Source organism: Arachis hypogaea, chromosome 10 (assembly GCF_003086295.3).
Source record: "Arachis hypogaea cultivar Tifrunner chromosome 10, arahy.Tifrunner.gnm2.J5K5, whole genome shotgun sequence".
NCBI lineage: Eukaryota > Viridiplantae > Streptophyta > Magnoliopsida > Fabales > Fabaceae > Arachis > Arachis hypogaea.
In genome coordinates, this window is record NC_092045.1 from 111,761,547 (window position 1) to 111,775,739 (window position 14,193).

At 32.4% G+C, this 14,193-nt stretch overlaps 3 protein-coding genes across 37 annotated transcripts; 2 read left to right on the plus strand and 1 right to left on the minus strand.

Moving 5' to 3' along the window:
* The first annotated feature begins 1,902 nt into the window (after positions 1 to 1,902).
* Positions 1,903 to 2,819, plus strand: LOC112716604 (NDR1/HIN1-like protein 3). Its single transcript, XM_025768540.3, has one exon. The coding sequence runs from the start codon at positions 2,061 to 2,063 to the stop codon at positions 2,736 to 2,738; it is 678 nt and encodes a 225-aa protein (XP_025624325.1). The 5' UTR covers positions 1,903 to 2,060; the 3' UTR covers positions 2,739 to 2,819.
* A 2,200-nt stretch (positions 2,820 to 5,019) lies between these two features.
* LOC112716605 (uncharacterized) lies at positions 5,020 to 10,871 on the minus strand. 35 transcript variants are annotated; one of them, XR_011866935.1, is made up of 12 exons: positions 10,290 to 10,860; positions 9,887 to 10,005; positions 9,739 to 9,816; positions 9,499 to 9,636; positions 9,036 to 9,104; positions 8,765 to 8,905; positions 8,373 to 8,510; positions 7,754 to 7,830; positions 6,906 to 7,113; positions 6,126 to 6,174; positions 5,539 to 5,562; positions 5,020 to 5,366 (listed from the first exon to the last, which is right to left on the minus strand). XR_011866935.1 is itself a non-coding variant. In XM_072205474.1 (11 exons), exons 2-11 carry the CDS (start codon positions 9,971 to 9,973, stop codon positions 5,316 to 5,318), a joined length of 852 nt encoding a protein of 283 aa, XP_072061575.1. In that variant the 5' UTR covers positions 9,974 to 9,979; positions 10,290 to 10,871; the 3' UTR covers positions 5,020 to 5,315. The 35 variants fall into 35 exon arrangements, 21 of the variants coding, with proteins under 21 accessions (XP_072061575.1, XP_072061582.1, XP_072061574.1 ...); XR_011866934.1 differs by having other exon boundaries at positions 5,539 to 5,678; XR_011866939.1 differs by having other exon boundaries at positions 5,539 to 5,678; positions 9,499 to 9,594; positions 10,290 to 10,824.
* Positions 10,872 to 12,043: 1,172 nt separating this feature from the next.
* LOC112716608 (NDR1/HIN1-like protein 10) lies at positions 12,044 to 13,142 on the plus strand. Its single transcript, XM_025768558.3, has one exon. It carries the CDS (start codon positions 12,325 to 12,327, stop codon positions 13,018 to 13,020), a length of 696 nt encoding a protein of 231 aa, XP_025624343.1. The 5' UTR covers positions 12,044 to 12,324; the 3' UTR covers positions 13,021 to 13,142.
* The last annotated feature ends 1,051 nt before the right edge of the window (positions 13,143 to 14,193 follow it).

The following is a 14,193-nucleotide window of genomic DNA, read 5'->3' on the forward strand; positions in this document are numbered from 1 at the left end:
ATCCGAAAACTAAAAAATATTATTTGTTTAAGATTTTTAACTTAAAAGTAATATTTTTTGTCAAAATATTTTTTAAAAATAAAATAGAAAGATAAATAGGCTAGCCGTTGAGCTGACCATAAACAGTTCGGGTTAAAAAATTATGACCCGCGAATAAAGCAGGTTTAAATGGTCCAACTTATTTAACCTATAAACTTAATGGGTCGGATTTAAATGGACTGGTTTGAATTAAAAAAAAAATATTTATCTTGTGCTCCAAGACCGCATATTAAGTTTCTAAATTAAGAAAGTTTTTATTGAAAATATAAAAAATTAAAATTTTAATATATTTATTTTATATTTATTAAATAAAAATATTTAAATTTTTTTATTAATAATAAACTTATCATGTATCCTTAAAATACATATTAACTAAGATGAAAATTCAGGTGTAGTTAACTTCATATGAAGTTGATACTTGAGAGTCGTTAGATGATTTGACTGATTTGATTAAATTTTTATCTAACAACTTTTAAATATCAACTTCGCGTGAAATCAACTGCACTTGAGTTCTAAATCCTTAAAAAAAGGGCCAATTCTCTTGTGTCTTTTAAAATCATGTTGAAATTATGAAATGTGGTCTTGATATACAATTCGGGAAGAAGTTGTCATCAATATGAGATTCACTAGCGTATGTATATGTTAGGTAATTAATTTTGAACATTATAAATAAAAGAAGAAAAAAAACACATACACACTTAGGGTTTGTTTGGATATTGAAAAGAAAATGGAAGAAAAGAAAATAAGAAGAAAAAAAATAAGAGGAAAGAAAATGAAAAAAAAAGTTGAATTATTTATGTGTTATTTGGATGAATAGAAAATAGATGAAAAAAAATAAAGAAAAAATTCTTTTTTATTTGGATGAAAAGAAATGTAAAAAGAAAAAAAATCATAACAGTATAAAATTACATTAATACTCTTATCATAAAATAAAGTATAAATATTTTTATTTATTCATGTTTTATTATATTTTATAAATATTATAAAATATCATAATTTTATATATTTGATTTAAATTATTTATCTAATACGTATAATATTTAAATATAAAATTTTATTATAATAATATATTAAAACTAAATTTATATTAATATTTGTTAATAATAATATAACTAAAGATAGTATTGAAAATAGAAAAATATAGGACTTTTCTTCTTTTTTTTTTGCTTGTGATGAAAAGAAATTTTTTTTAGTGAGACTCACACAAAAAAAATTTTTCCTTCTTATTTTTCTTCGTAACCAAACAAAAAAAAATATTATTTTCCATTTATTTTTCTTTCATCCAATTTTCTTTCCACCTATTTTATATCAAACCAAACATAGTGCTAGGATCGGAAAACAAATCAGCACTAGAAATATAAACATTAAGTTTTTAATTTTTTATCTTTCTGGTTGAGGCTTGTACAATGGTTAAATACGGGCCTGGCTAACACAGACTTTGAGCTTCAGTAGGCCCAATTACTGAAATCAGTATTGTATGCTAGCCCAGAATACTGCAATTTCCAACCAAGTTGAGTTTGTCTAGTAGTTAGCTCACTAGTCCGCTTAAACAAGTGTTGGGAGTTCGAATCCCGCCTTGTGCATGCAGCAACCCATTGACCAGCGACAAACCCTTAAATGAAGCTCAGTACCACAACGGATTAGTCCTTAACCTGTCGGGCCGAGAAATACCGTGGGAAACCAAAAAAAAAAAGAATAATGCAATTTCCCAATGCAAGGGGTAGCCACCAATGTTGAAAAGAATTACTAAATATGGAATGTTCTTGCCGCCTTGGTTGTTTGGGACCGCAGAGAGAGAGAGAGAATGAAGTCACCACTCAACAATCTACATCAAAGTCAATACAAACCACTTAAACACACCGCATTCGTAATCGTGTCAATCACTATATATATACCAATCAATCTCCATTCTCTCAACAATTCACTCAAATCATCAATCTCTTCCTTAGTTAATTTCCTTGTCACGTTATTTACTTTCATTCACAGCACATAAAATCTAAACTTGAAGCTTCAAGATAAGCATGGCTGAAAATAAGCAACCAACAAACTTGAACGGAGCCTACTATGGCCCCGCCATCCCCCCGCGGCCGGCGGAACGAAGAAGAAGCTGCTGCTGCTGCCTCTTCAGCGTCATCTGGAAGCTTCTACTTGTGCTCATCATTCTCGCTGTCATCGCAGTCTTGGTATTCTGGGTGATTGTTCAACCGCGCATATTTAAGTTTTACGTGAACCATGCAGAGATAACACAATTCGACTACAACACCAACACCACCCAACTCCGCTACAACATGGTCCTCAACTTCACCGCCCACAACCCCAACAACAAACTCGGCATCTACTACGATCAAGTGCTGGCCAAAGCCTTCTACCAGGACACCCAGTTCGCCTCCGCCAACGTCATCACTTTCATGAACTCCTTCAGGCAAGACAAGAAGGGAACCAACCCTATGAGCGGTGTTTTCTCTGGTCAACAATTGATTTTCCTCGATTATAGCCAGTACTCGCAGGTCACTCATGATAAGAACCGTAGGAGTTTTGACATCTACGTCAAGCTCTACTTTCAGATCAGGTTCAGGCTTGGGGATCTCATTTATGGCACCTACAAGCCCAGAGTCAAGTGTGATCTCAACGTTCCATTTACAAACGCCACCAAAGCTTTCACTTTTTTTAAGACCACCAAGTGTGATATTCATTTCTAGCCTGTAACTAATTACACTTCAACAAGAAAATACTCAGTTTGATCTTGTAGTTCTAATAGAGTTTCAATTTAGTCCTTAAAATTTCAATTGACTCAATTACTTGAACATGTATCTTTCGTCAAGCAATCGGAATTTGGCTCCCTAACCCATGTATACATTACTTTTAAAACGACCCATAATTATTATCAAGCACATGCTTTTTTATATGTCACCTTAATTAGTTTGAATTGGCTAAAGGTCTTCCATATCTCATAGCAACCTGCATTATATATGTCCTATGTTTTTTACATCATCACGACGGTATCCGGATATCAAGCGTAAGATAATGTATTGAAATATGGCCAGTAAATAATTTAATTAAGTTATATTTAAAAAAATAGTTTAAATAATAAATAATTATATTAAAAATAACTTATAAATAAGTTATTTTGTATTTGTATTTTTAATTTTAAAAATATTTAATTTATAAAAATATGATAAAAAATAATAGTATTATGAAAAAAGTTATTTTTTTAACTTTTCTATAAATTCTTAAATAATTTTTCAAAAAACTGTAATTTGGTTTTAAAAATTGTACCATATATTAATATTATTACTTTTCATAAGTCAAAAGCTCAAAAAAAATTTACTTTTGAAGTTTTCCAAACGGCGCTATGATTATGAAACTGATAGCTAGTATAATAAAAGAAAAAGAAAGTCTAGGGCCAATATTTTTATTAAAATTTGGCCAATACTTAACCAGTGAATAATTCTATACTATTAAAAATATTAATAATATTCAATTTGATGATTACAAATCACAAAATCTACTAGTTTCTAGCATTGTTCCAAATTTAATGATAAAGACCTATGGACACACCGGAAAAAAGGAAATATTATTTGGTAAGGAAGAATCATTCATACCACTTCTTGTTCATCAAGAACATGCGCAATGACACGGGGTTGAAAAGAACGACGACAGGCAAAGAAGATGATACTAAAATAAAAATAGCTTATCATTAAGGGTATTGACGACCTAAAGTTTTATAAATACCATTCAAATTTCTTATAAGAAAAATATTCTTTTTCTAGATTCAATAGAACATATCTAATGGCTTAGACAATCAGTAGCTGCTTAAAGAAATATTTAAAAAATTATTATATGTGGACATATCCGTCGTATTTCTTCTTCATTAATATTTATTGGGTCTATTCAGTCCATATGATTAGTATATTACAATAACAAAAATGTTTTTAAAATATATTTATTGTATATTTATTAAAATAGAAAATTGACAACTTTTATCCACTAATAATAATTTTAACATGTGATCTAAGCTTTGTTCTTTTTTTTTTCCGTGGTACCTCAGCTCAAAAATGTATGATAACAAAAAAATTAATCGAATAATGAATGTTTTAAGTAATGATTAATAAATATTAAATAAGATAAATTTTAACTATTTTTTTTTTTACTAATATGGCTATACTTATTATTCTTAACACTTGTTTAAATGGATCAATAATTAAACTAATCAATACACCAACCAAATTTGATTACATGTGCTCTAAGCTAAATTCATATTATAACTTTGAACTTACTTTTTGCAGAGAGATAGAGTACTAATATACTATGACTTATCACTTATATATAGAGATCAGAAATAACGTTGATGTTATGAAATTTTAGTTATTAAGATGACAATAATGACTACTTAATAAGATTATTGTTGTAAGCTATGAATAAGCCTACAATTAAGATCCGGTATTAATTTATCATAACTCACAACTAGAAAATGGATTAATACAGACAGATTTACAGACAGATTTAGTCTTTATTACAGATGGATTTTTGGTTACCGACGAAATTACCGACGGATTTTGTCCCTCTGTAAAAGTTCCGTCGGAAATTATTTACCGACGGATTTTTTTCCGTCGGAAAATTACAGACGGATTTTTACCAGTTACCGACGGATTTTCCCTCTGTAAATTCTCCCTCCATTTCCTGAAGGCGACGAACTTACAGACGGATTTTCTGTCTGTAATCACAGACGAATTTTCAGACGGATTTTTCGTCTGTAATTACAGACGGATTTTCCGACGGATATTTCGTCTGTAACTACAGACGGATTTTCAGACGGATTTTCCGTCTGTAATTTAAACTTTGGAAAATCATGATTACAGACAGAAAATCCGTCTATAAATCCGTCAGTAAGGTAAAATAGAAATTTTTTTTAATTTTTCTATTGGAAAATAAATACTTTAGATTTGTTTTCTAAATTTACTCCATCAAACACACTGTAAATTGAAAAAATGAAAGCCAAAAATCACATAGATAAACATAATATTCATTACATGATACCTATAAAATTGGATGTTATTTTTCAACACCATTATTCAATATCTCACTGTCTCGATAAAAAAATATCCCAAAATTTCTTTTAAACTACAACAGAGAAGGACAGGACTTTCAGCCTAAATTTTAAAACTATTTTCTCAAGCTCTCTTTAAAGTTTAAACTCTCCAATCTAATCTGAGTTACATGATTCTTTACTCCATGGTAGACTCTTGTGTGGCTGAAACTTGAAAGTATTTGTTCATCTAGTTCTTCTTCTTTGATTTGTTTACATTGGACTGAGCATATGCAATTCCCTGGTGTCAAAAAATAGGATATGGACAGATTTCAGAAGCCTAGCAATGTTTTATAGGATTAAGAAAAAGTGAAGGAGGATAACAAAAACACAACTTTAAAATAGAACTGCAAGAGAGAGAGATGCTTGCATGCTCTTGAAGCACATTTAATTTGTTCTTCAGGAACACTCACATTTAAGAGAGATGCTTGCATGCTCTTCAATCATGGTCATGCACAGAATGCATAAAAACAAACATGCATACAAGTTATTTGTCAGATTGAGTGAGATCCAATTTTTAGGGAATGAGAGCAAATATCTCTGCATAGCAAACCTGAAAAGATTCAACCAAGATCACAAGTTAACTAGATAAGCTTTCTAGAAAAAGGGGGATATATACAAATTAATAATTTAAGGGACTAGCCATTGACCCTGAAGAAGGAATCTCAAGCATAATAACAATTTGAAGTTATTTAATTCCATGCAGATGTATCATTTAGTTAGCTACTGCCAGCAACAGTTAATCGTAGATGCAACTGTGCCATAACAAACTATAAAAATTAATTCATGCATAAAACTCAATCATCACAATTAGCAAAAATTATTCCAATACCAAAATTATAAAATAAAAAGAGGTATTAAAGTCTGGTACACAAGCATCCCGCATAATGCAGGGTCCAAGCAAGGGGCATGCTCAAAGAAGAAAGGGAAAAAGATAAATTAATAATCAGTTGATACTTGATAGCATTACACAGGAAAGTATTGGAACACAGTAACAAACCTTATCAGCAGCTGCCTGCAATGTCAAATGATCTCCCCATTCTCCAGACCTGTTATAGTGGACAGAAGATGAATGAGTAAGTTGGAGGAAAAAAGCCCACTAAATATGACGACAAAGGTCACTCATTCTAGGGTAAATAATAAAGGTAATAAGTACAAAAAACTTAAATAATAACAATCAATAGTGTAAATCAAAGAGGTGATAGCCAGAGATACCAACATCAGCTGCAAAATGAACCAATATTGTGTTATTTTAGGAACTTGACCCTGAATAATTGGAGCATAGTAGTTTAGAGAAAGCATTCAAATGCAAACGAACAGGCCCATTGCAAAACTAAAGCTATATATATATATAGTATCTTTCACTGGATTTTGAATTCACAAGTCACATGAACCCACATATTAAAATATAAACATATACACACACATTAACAATATATAATGTAGTACCAGCAAAATAAAAATAAAAAAAAGGAAAAAAGAAAAGATGATTATGCCGCAATTACTAATTAAATAAGAGCAGGCAGGAGAATGTCAATGATGCGAAATATACAGTCAAAACCAAATAACAGAAAACTGCAAATAACTATTCCCTATTGAAAATTATTTTAGTTTACTTCCATTCACCAAATCATTCAGATATTTAGGCAGTGAAACAATTTTATCTACTGCACTAACCCCAACAGATGAAATAGACAATGACACTTCTGAATATCTTTTTCACAAAATTTGACACCAAGAATGCAAGCATAAAGTTTGTTAAAACATGAGAAAGACATACCCCTCCATTCTTGCTCTGTATAGGTCCATGAGAAGCCACAACATAAGGCTGGAAATAATTCGGCACTGACATGTTGGATGGAGAGAGACCATATTGTTGAAAGTAGGCAGGTATGGAAAGAGAGAAAAACAATGATAACCTAACAATGATGATATTCCGAGAGCTTCCAGCCTCACTATATTAGATTGCTTTCTCTAATCATTGCCAACTGAGACATTTGATTGAAAAGTTTGTATATGAAAAAATATCTTAGCTGTAAAACTTAAATAATCAAAATTTAGCATAAGTACTGTCCTCAGCTGTAAACTATCAATCAGACTAAACTAGAAGTTTAAATCCACAAGCATGGTAGACACTTTGATATCTCCATATACAAACAACAGGATGAAGAAATAAACAAGTCAGAATTTTCATCAGTGGTTTTAAATTGGGTATGCTAGTATGCTGCTTGCTTTGCTTTCAATTCCCAAAAACCACAATTTAGTAAGTTTCTTTATGATTAGTACTCGAATTTAAACTAACTAAACTTGCCAATATACAGGACCAAGTAAATAATTGGCAATTACAACACAACTAAAAATAGGGATCATCTAGAAATCCATAGGGGAAAGAAATTTAAATTTTACAACACAACTTCAGAGTCTCTTAGGACAGAAAAAGCATACTCAATGCCCATGGTGGTAACTAGTTTTACTTAAGACCCATGTTTTAATATCTTCAAAATAAAGAAAGTGAAAAGACAACCATAATTCGGGAAAAAAAACACTTTCTCTTGAATTTTAATTGATGCTTCCCAGTTCAGTGCATGATTCTCAACAAACATGAAAGATATTTTTCAGTGATGTTACCTTCTCATTGATATTCCTGGCAACCTCAAGTGCCTTTGTGTAAGCTTCACCAGCAGAAACACAGTAGTTGGCAAGTCCTGCAGTAAATGGAATGGTACACAATGTGTTATGTGTTCAAAGATATTCTTGTACCTCCAAATTTTATTTTTCTAAAGAACACAGTGGAGCATATACAATAATCCAATAATGAAAACAAAAAAGAGTGAGGTGAGTGATGTGCAAATAAGATGAATAAAAGCATTTGAAAAGGATCAAATAAACACCGGTTACAATATTTTTCTTCAGAGAAGTTATAATTAAAATACCATATCTATGTAAAGTTATTGAGAGTTTGTAAGTAACTTTAGAAAATTAAGCAATCCCATTTCGAAGGACAGTCCATGACTCAGTTCTCAATTTGACTGAAAAATTATAAAAGTGATGGATAAAGTTTGATAAGAAAAATCCTCATCCGACATTCCTCTCACTATTTAATTCAAGAACCAATCAGTGGCTTGTAATTGTCATTCTAAAATAGAAGAAAGATCATTCAGTATGTTTTATCCAATGCATGTTTTGTCCAATACCAATATCCAATGCAAACATTAAGGACATAAGAAAATGACACTGAATCCCACACCTTTGCTTTCGGAGCGAGACGAGCCATGAGAGCTGCAGTAGCATTACCAGCATTGTTCTCCTCTATGAAACTGATGGTTGAATTGATGACAAGCAAAGTGATAATACCAACAAAGTCTTGCCAATCAGGAGGCTTACCCTGTATAATAATAATAAGAGCAAGTACAAAATAATCAAACTCAGATTGAGTTCACCTAAACTTAGCAACATATGGTGCCATCAAACTGCAGCCAATGAAAGCAACATATGGTGCCATGTAAGAAAATGGAACACACAAAAGCACCAGGGATGTAATGTCTGACAAAAAAAGCACATTAATACCAAAAGCAACATATTTTCAGTTTAATCACACACGCCGTCAGCATCTCTATAGGTCAAAGAAGAGACACACACCTTATTCTTCACTGAATAAGACCTATGACCATGGCTCCAGCGTGTTCCACGCACATTTCCTACCCATACATCAAAACCTTGATCTGCAAGGATGAAGCTCAATGATTGTTCTGGAGTATTTAGAAACCATGCATCACCTGCCTGATCACGTCAAATAGCATCAACATATCAAAATGGAGATTCAATCAGATTGTTTAAAACTTCAAAAGGGAACTTCACTAAAGCCTGAACAAGTAAACTTGTAACATTAATCTATATATATATATAGTACCAGTTGGTGGGAGAATATTGGAAGAAGATGATAAAAGGGCAAAGCATGCCTGAAGCAATCAAAGAGATACTTGTTGTTGAGGATCCACAAATATCATCATCAGATTCATCAAAAACCAAGGATAATTTCATTAGGGACTTTGATATAAAGCCTAATGTCATATTATATCACTCCCACAAGTAGAAGCAAAAGCACAATTTGGTTATTGCACTACATGAATTAGAAAGGAAGTAAAGAGACAAGCATAAAGGTTCATGAATCCTTCTATTTTCAATCAAGCAAATTCTAAAATCAAAGAAAGAAACAGTATCCTTCTTACAGAAGTAAAATAGTATCATGTTTCAATTTGATATTCAGAGCTTAATCAGAACAAAAAAGAGAAAGGAAAAGGAAAGCAAAGAGAACAAGGAAAGGGGATGCAATGAGAAAAGTGAATGGAATTGACTATGGACTAGCGAATTACCTGCATGAACGAACAATAAGTGAGGAGAACATCCCAACTGATCCATCGCCAATGCTTAGCCTTTTCTGTTCTAGTGCAGCCACTTCGACTTTGTTCCTGAATATTTGATAGAATAATAATAAACACCCTGTATTGATCCTAGTAACCGCACAAAATTATTTTTTTAGTTAAAACTTAATTCATCCATCCTAAATTCCTAATTATACTTTCTTCGTAAGAGTGAGTTTGTTTTTTTTAGACCTGACAAGAAAGAAAGCAAGTATTAAGTATACTATGCACATTCTCTTCATGTCTCAGCTTTCTCTTCAATTTATCAACCTGTCAAGTTTGAAAACATTAATTTACTCTATGTACTGAAAATTTATTTCACTAATAAATTATCACATACGTCTTGTATCAAAGCCATTTTCCTTTCTTGATTTGATCGACGCCCATTTTTCTGTGCAGCCATTGCTTTGCTCCTTCTACTTTCCATCTTGTCCTACTTTGCACATTCAGAGATAGAATCTTTGAAAAGCAGCAAAAAGAAAGAACTAGCTTGAGTCTCTGATATGTTTCTTATGACAAGTAAAAGAACCAAGCTTCCACTTTCCAGATTTGGATAATATTCAAAAGAGGAAGAGAAATTCTATCTACATACTACAGTTAAAGTAGTTTAAGCATTGAAATCAAAACTCTTTTAGTGTATAGTGTATAACTGATTCTATCTTACAAATTGCCTAAACCTAGCTAAAACTGGCGTAGAAAAATTGAGCCCTAAGGTTTATCGGCGTAATTTAAACAATGCATACCTAAATCAGCGTAATTTAAACAGCTACTGGTAGATGCTCTGGTTCTCTTTGGAGCAGGAACGATTGGGATCGGGTCGAATTCCATCGATTCGCTTGCGACAGAGCGCGATAGAGCAGCAACGGTGATAGAGCAGCGACGGAAACAGAGCGTGACGACCTTGAGTCTGAAACGCCCACGAGAGAAGCGATATACCGGAGAGATAGAGAGAGGTCGACGGCGAGACCAGCCGTGAGAGAGGTGAGACTCAGTGAGCTTGAGGGTGAGAATGGCGAGAGAAGAGCGAAGAAACTCAAAGGAGGGTTAGGGGTTCTTCGTCGCGGTTAGGGGTTCTTTGGCGGATGCATTGCAAGCGCCAGCGACCGGCGACGTTCTTCGTGGTGGTTAGGGGTTTTTCGTGAGGCACAATGAAGAGACGGTTAGGGTACAGTGAGGCACAATGAAGACAGGTTAGGGTTAGCTAGGTTAATCGTCTTCCTGAGGCACGATGAAGACGGTGTTCATCTTCATGGAATGCTTTGTAAATTGAGTCGAGAGAGAGAGAGGGGGGTAGATTAGGTTAGAGTTATTTGTGAAAGGTGCTCGAGAGAGAGAGGGGGGTATATTAGGTATAAGTTTTTTTTTCCGTCTGTAATAATTTAATAAAATGCGCGTTTTGTCAGCTTAATTACAGACGGAAAATTCGTCTGTAACCATTCTGCGAAAAAAAAATAATTTTTCCGACGGAATTATAGACGGATTCTCTTTTCTGTCTGTAATTTATACTAATCTATTTTTTTGTTTTTCGACAAAAAAATTCTTCTGAAATTTCGTCTGTATTTCAGTGGGATAAAATCCGTCAAAAATATCCGTCTGTAATAACTAGTTTTCTAGCAGTGACTAAAAAAGTCGATTTATAACACACCTTAAATAATTTATTAAGTGGAGTTATAACTCACCTTAAGCAACACGTCACCCTAATATTACTAATTTTCTTAAAAAGATTCTTTAAATATTATTTGAATGAATCCTTTTAATACGATACATTGAAGTACAATGTATGTGAGCATTGTAATACTACAGTAAGAACTAATTACTACTATTTTGTGTTCCAAAAAATAAAAGACTAAATTTGGTTAATAATAATACATGTAATCAACCAAGTAATTAAAAAAGGAAATAAATATTTGGAATTTGGGTACGCAGCTTCGAGTCTCTGGACTTGAAGGCCTAATTGTGCATTCAAGCTTCGATAATAATTAGGATCATATCGATCGCTAATCGCCTCTGTTTACTTCCTTCTTCGATTAGGCACCATGCCAACCTGTGTTAATTAAACTGCGAGCTGCACCAAAACAACTGGTAATGCTAAGAAAATAAGAAAATAAAAAAACAGTAGATCTCGTCTTATATTTAATATTTATTAATTATCGTAAGAATTAATAAATACTAAATAAGATAAATTATGTTTATTTTTAACTGATTTTTTTTAGTTATTAAATATTTCTGTAATACAACAATCCCAATCTTTTATCCACCTTAAAAAAAATAGTATAACAAAATGAATATTTTAACAAAGATTTTATAATTATTTTTATGTAAAAATATTTTATTTTAATTATTAAATAATAAATTATAAAAATTAATTTTAATATATTATAAAAATATTATTTTTATTATTAATATAACTAAACAAATAAATTACACTTTTAAATAAAAAATATTTGTAAAAAGATATTTTTCATATAAATCATTCAATTCATTACCTGGCGTGGAATTTTCTTCTAGAGTTGGTTCGTGGCGATTTCGGGAGAGATGGAAGAAGATATAGAGAAAAGAGAGAGAAACTCATTCAATTCAACAATGCTACGTCCAAACATGCACCCGGTCAATTCAAGCCACTCTTGATCCATTCCATTCATACACAACCGCGTTAATCCCTTTTACAATTCTACTATATATATTCATTAATTATTCTCATCTATCTACCTCATCGTGCTTCTAACATTCAATCACACTTGTTCATCATTTCTATTTGTATCTCTTAATTAATTAAGCATGGCTGATAATAAGCAACCAAACTTGAACGGAGCCTACTACGGACCAGCCATTCCGCCGGCTGAGCCGCCACGGCGCTACCGCCCTGACCGAAGCAGAAGAAGCTGCTTCTGCTGCCTATTCAGCGTCTTCTGGAAGATTCTTCTTGCGCTCATCGTGCTGGTCGTGATAGCAGGAGTCATATTCTACCTGGTGGTTCAGCCTCGCATATTCAAGTTCTACGTCAACGACGCAGAAATAACGCAATTCGATTACAACACCAACACCACCCAACTCCGCTACAACATGGTGCTCAATTTCACCGCCCACAACCCCAACAAGAAGCTCAGCATCTACTACGACAAGGTTTTAGCCAAAGCCTTCTTCATGGACACGCAATTCGGCAGCGCCGACGTCATCACTTTCATGAACTCCTTTAGGCAATACAAGAAGCAGAGCAACGCCATGAGCGGTGTTTTCTCCGGACAGCAGAACATTTTTCTTGATTATAGCCGCTACTCACAGATCAGCGATGACAAGAATAGTAGGTCTTTTGATATCTATGTGAAGCTCTACTTCAGGATGAGGTTTAGGCTGGGTGATTTGATTACTCGCACTTACAAGCCCAAAGTGAAATGTGACCTCAAGGTTCCATTCATCAATGGCACCAATGCTTTCACCTCCTTTACGCCCACCAAGTGCGATATTGATTTCTGATTCTCACCTTCACAATTTCTTGTTATTTTATTCATTCTTTATTTCACTTTCTTTGTATAATAATTATGCCTCATTCCATTTAATAAATAATAAAGTATGTTTTCATACTGCAAAACAGCAAATCTGTGTCTTCTACTCTTCTTCATCTTTTATTCCTTTCTTTGTGGTTATGATGTGGGTTTCAGGATTTATCTGTTAATTTAAATGAATATGAATTGTGTTGTATACTTATGAAAGCTATGTGATATTTTTCGAATGTTTATAATATTGGCTATATTAAGTGTACAATAAAATTAATCACCAGTATAAAAATATATTAAAATATAAATATATATTAAAATAAATTAAATTATATATATATTTATATATAAATATATTAGTGACTGATTTTAATAACTGATTTTAATGTACAAATTAAATAATATTTTTGTTATAATATACGTAATAATTTTAATGTATTGGTCCCATTTGTTTTCCTAGTTATTGCATTGTAAATTGAATTTAATTTTCATGATGATGAAAGTAAAAATATTTTTTAAATTTATTATTTTTACGTCTACAAAATAATTTGTTTGTTTTGAGGATTACGATGATTTGGGCCTCTGAGTTCAAAATTTTGTAGGAGGCTGCGTCAAACTTATTCCGGTGCTGAGGTGCCACCATCCAAATTTTTTGTAAGGAGATGAGAGATGGTAGTTGCAAGAGACTCCGATACTTAAATTAGCAAAGATTTTAGACAAATTTTTATATTAGTAGATTAAAACGTGAATATACCTAAGTAGTATCAGTGTATTATAGTAAAGTATAGTAGTTATACTTTTTGTTGTCGATAACTGTTCATTTTATCTTGAGAGTTAGTTAGAATTTATCATTTTTTTTATTTTTATCTGCCTTTTTTGTCTTTCATTGCTTTGAGTATTTGTATTTGGTTGTTCTAGACGATACTTTGAATTAGTGTTTTTGGAAAGTTTGGATAGAGACTTTTGGTTTTCTTTTAACCATTATTGCTCGTTTATTGCTAAAAATACTTTTAAAACTGTTTATTGTCTCGGATTATTGTTATGGACATTAGTTGTGTCTTGAAATTTCTTGAAAAATTGTTGTTGGTTGTTGTTGTGGACTATAATCGTATTGTCCCCAAATAGTGTTGTTGTTGCTAAGTCGGCTACCATA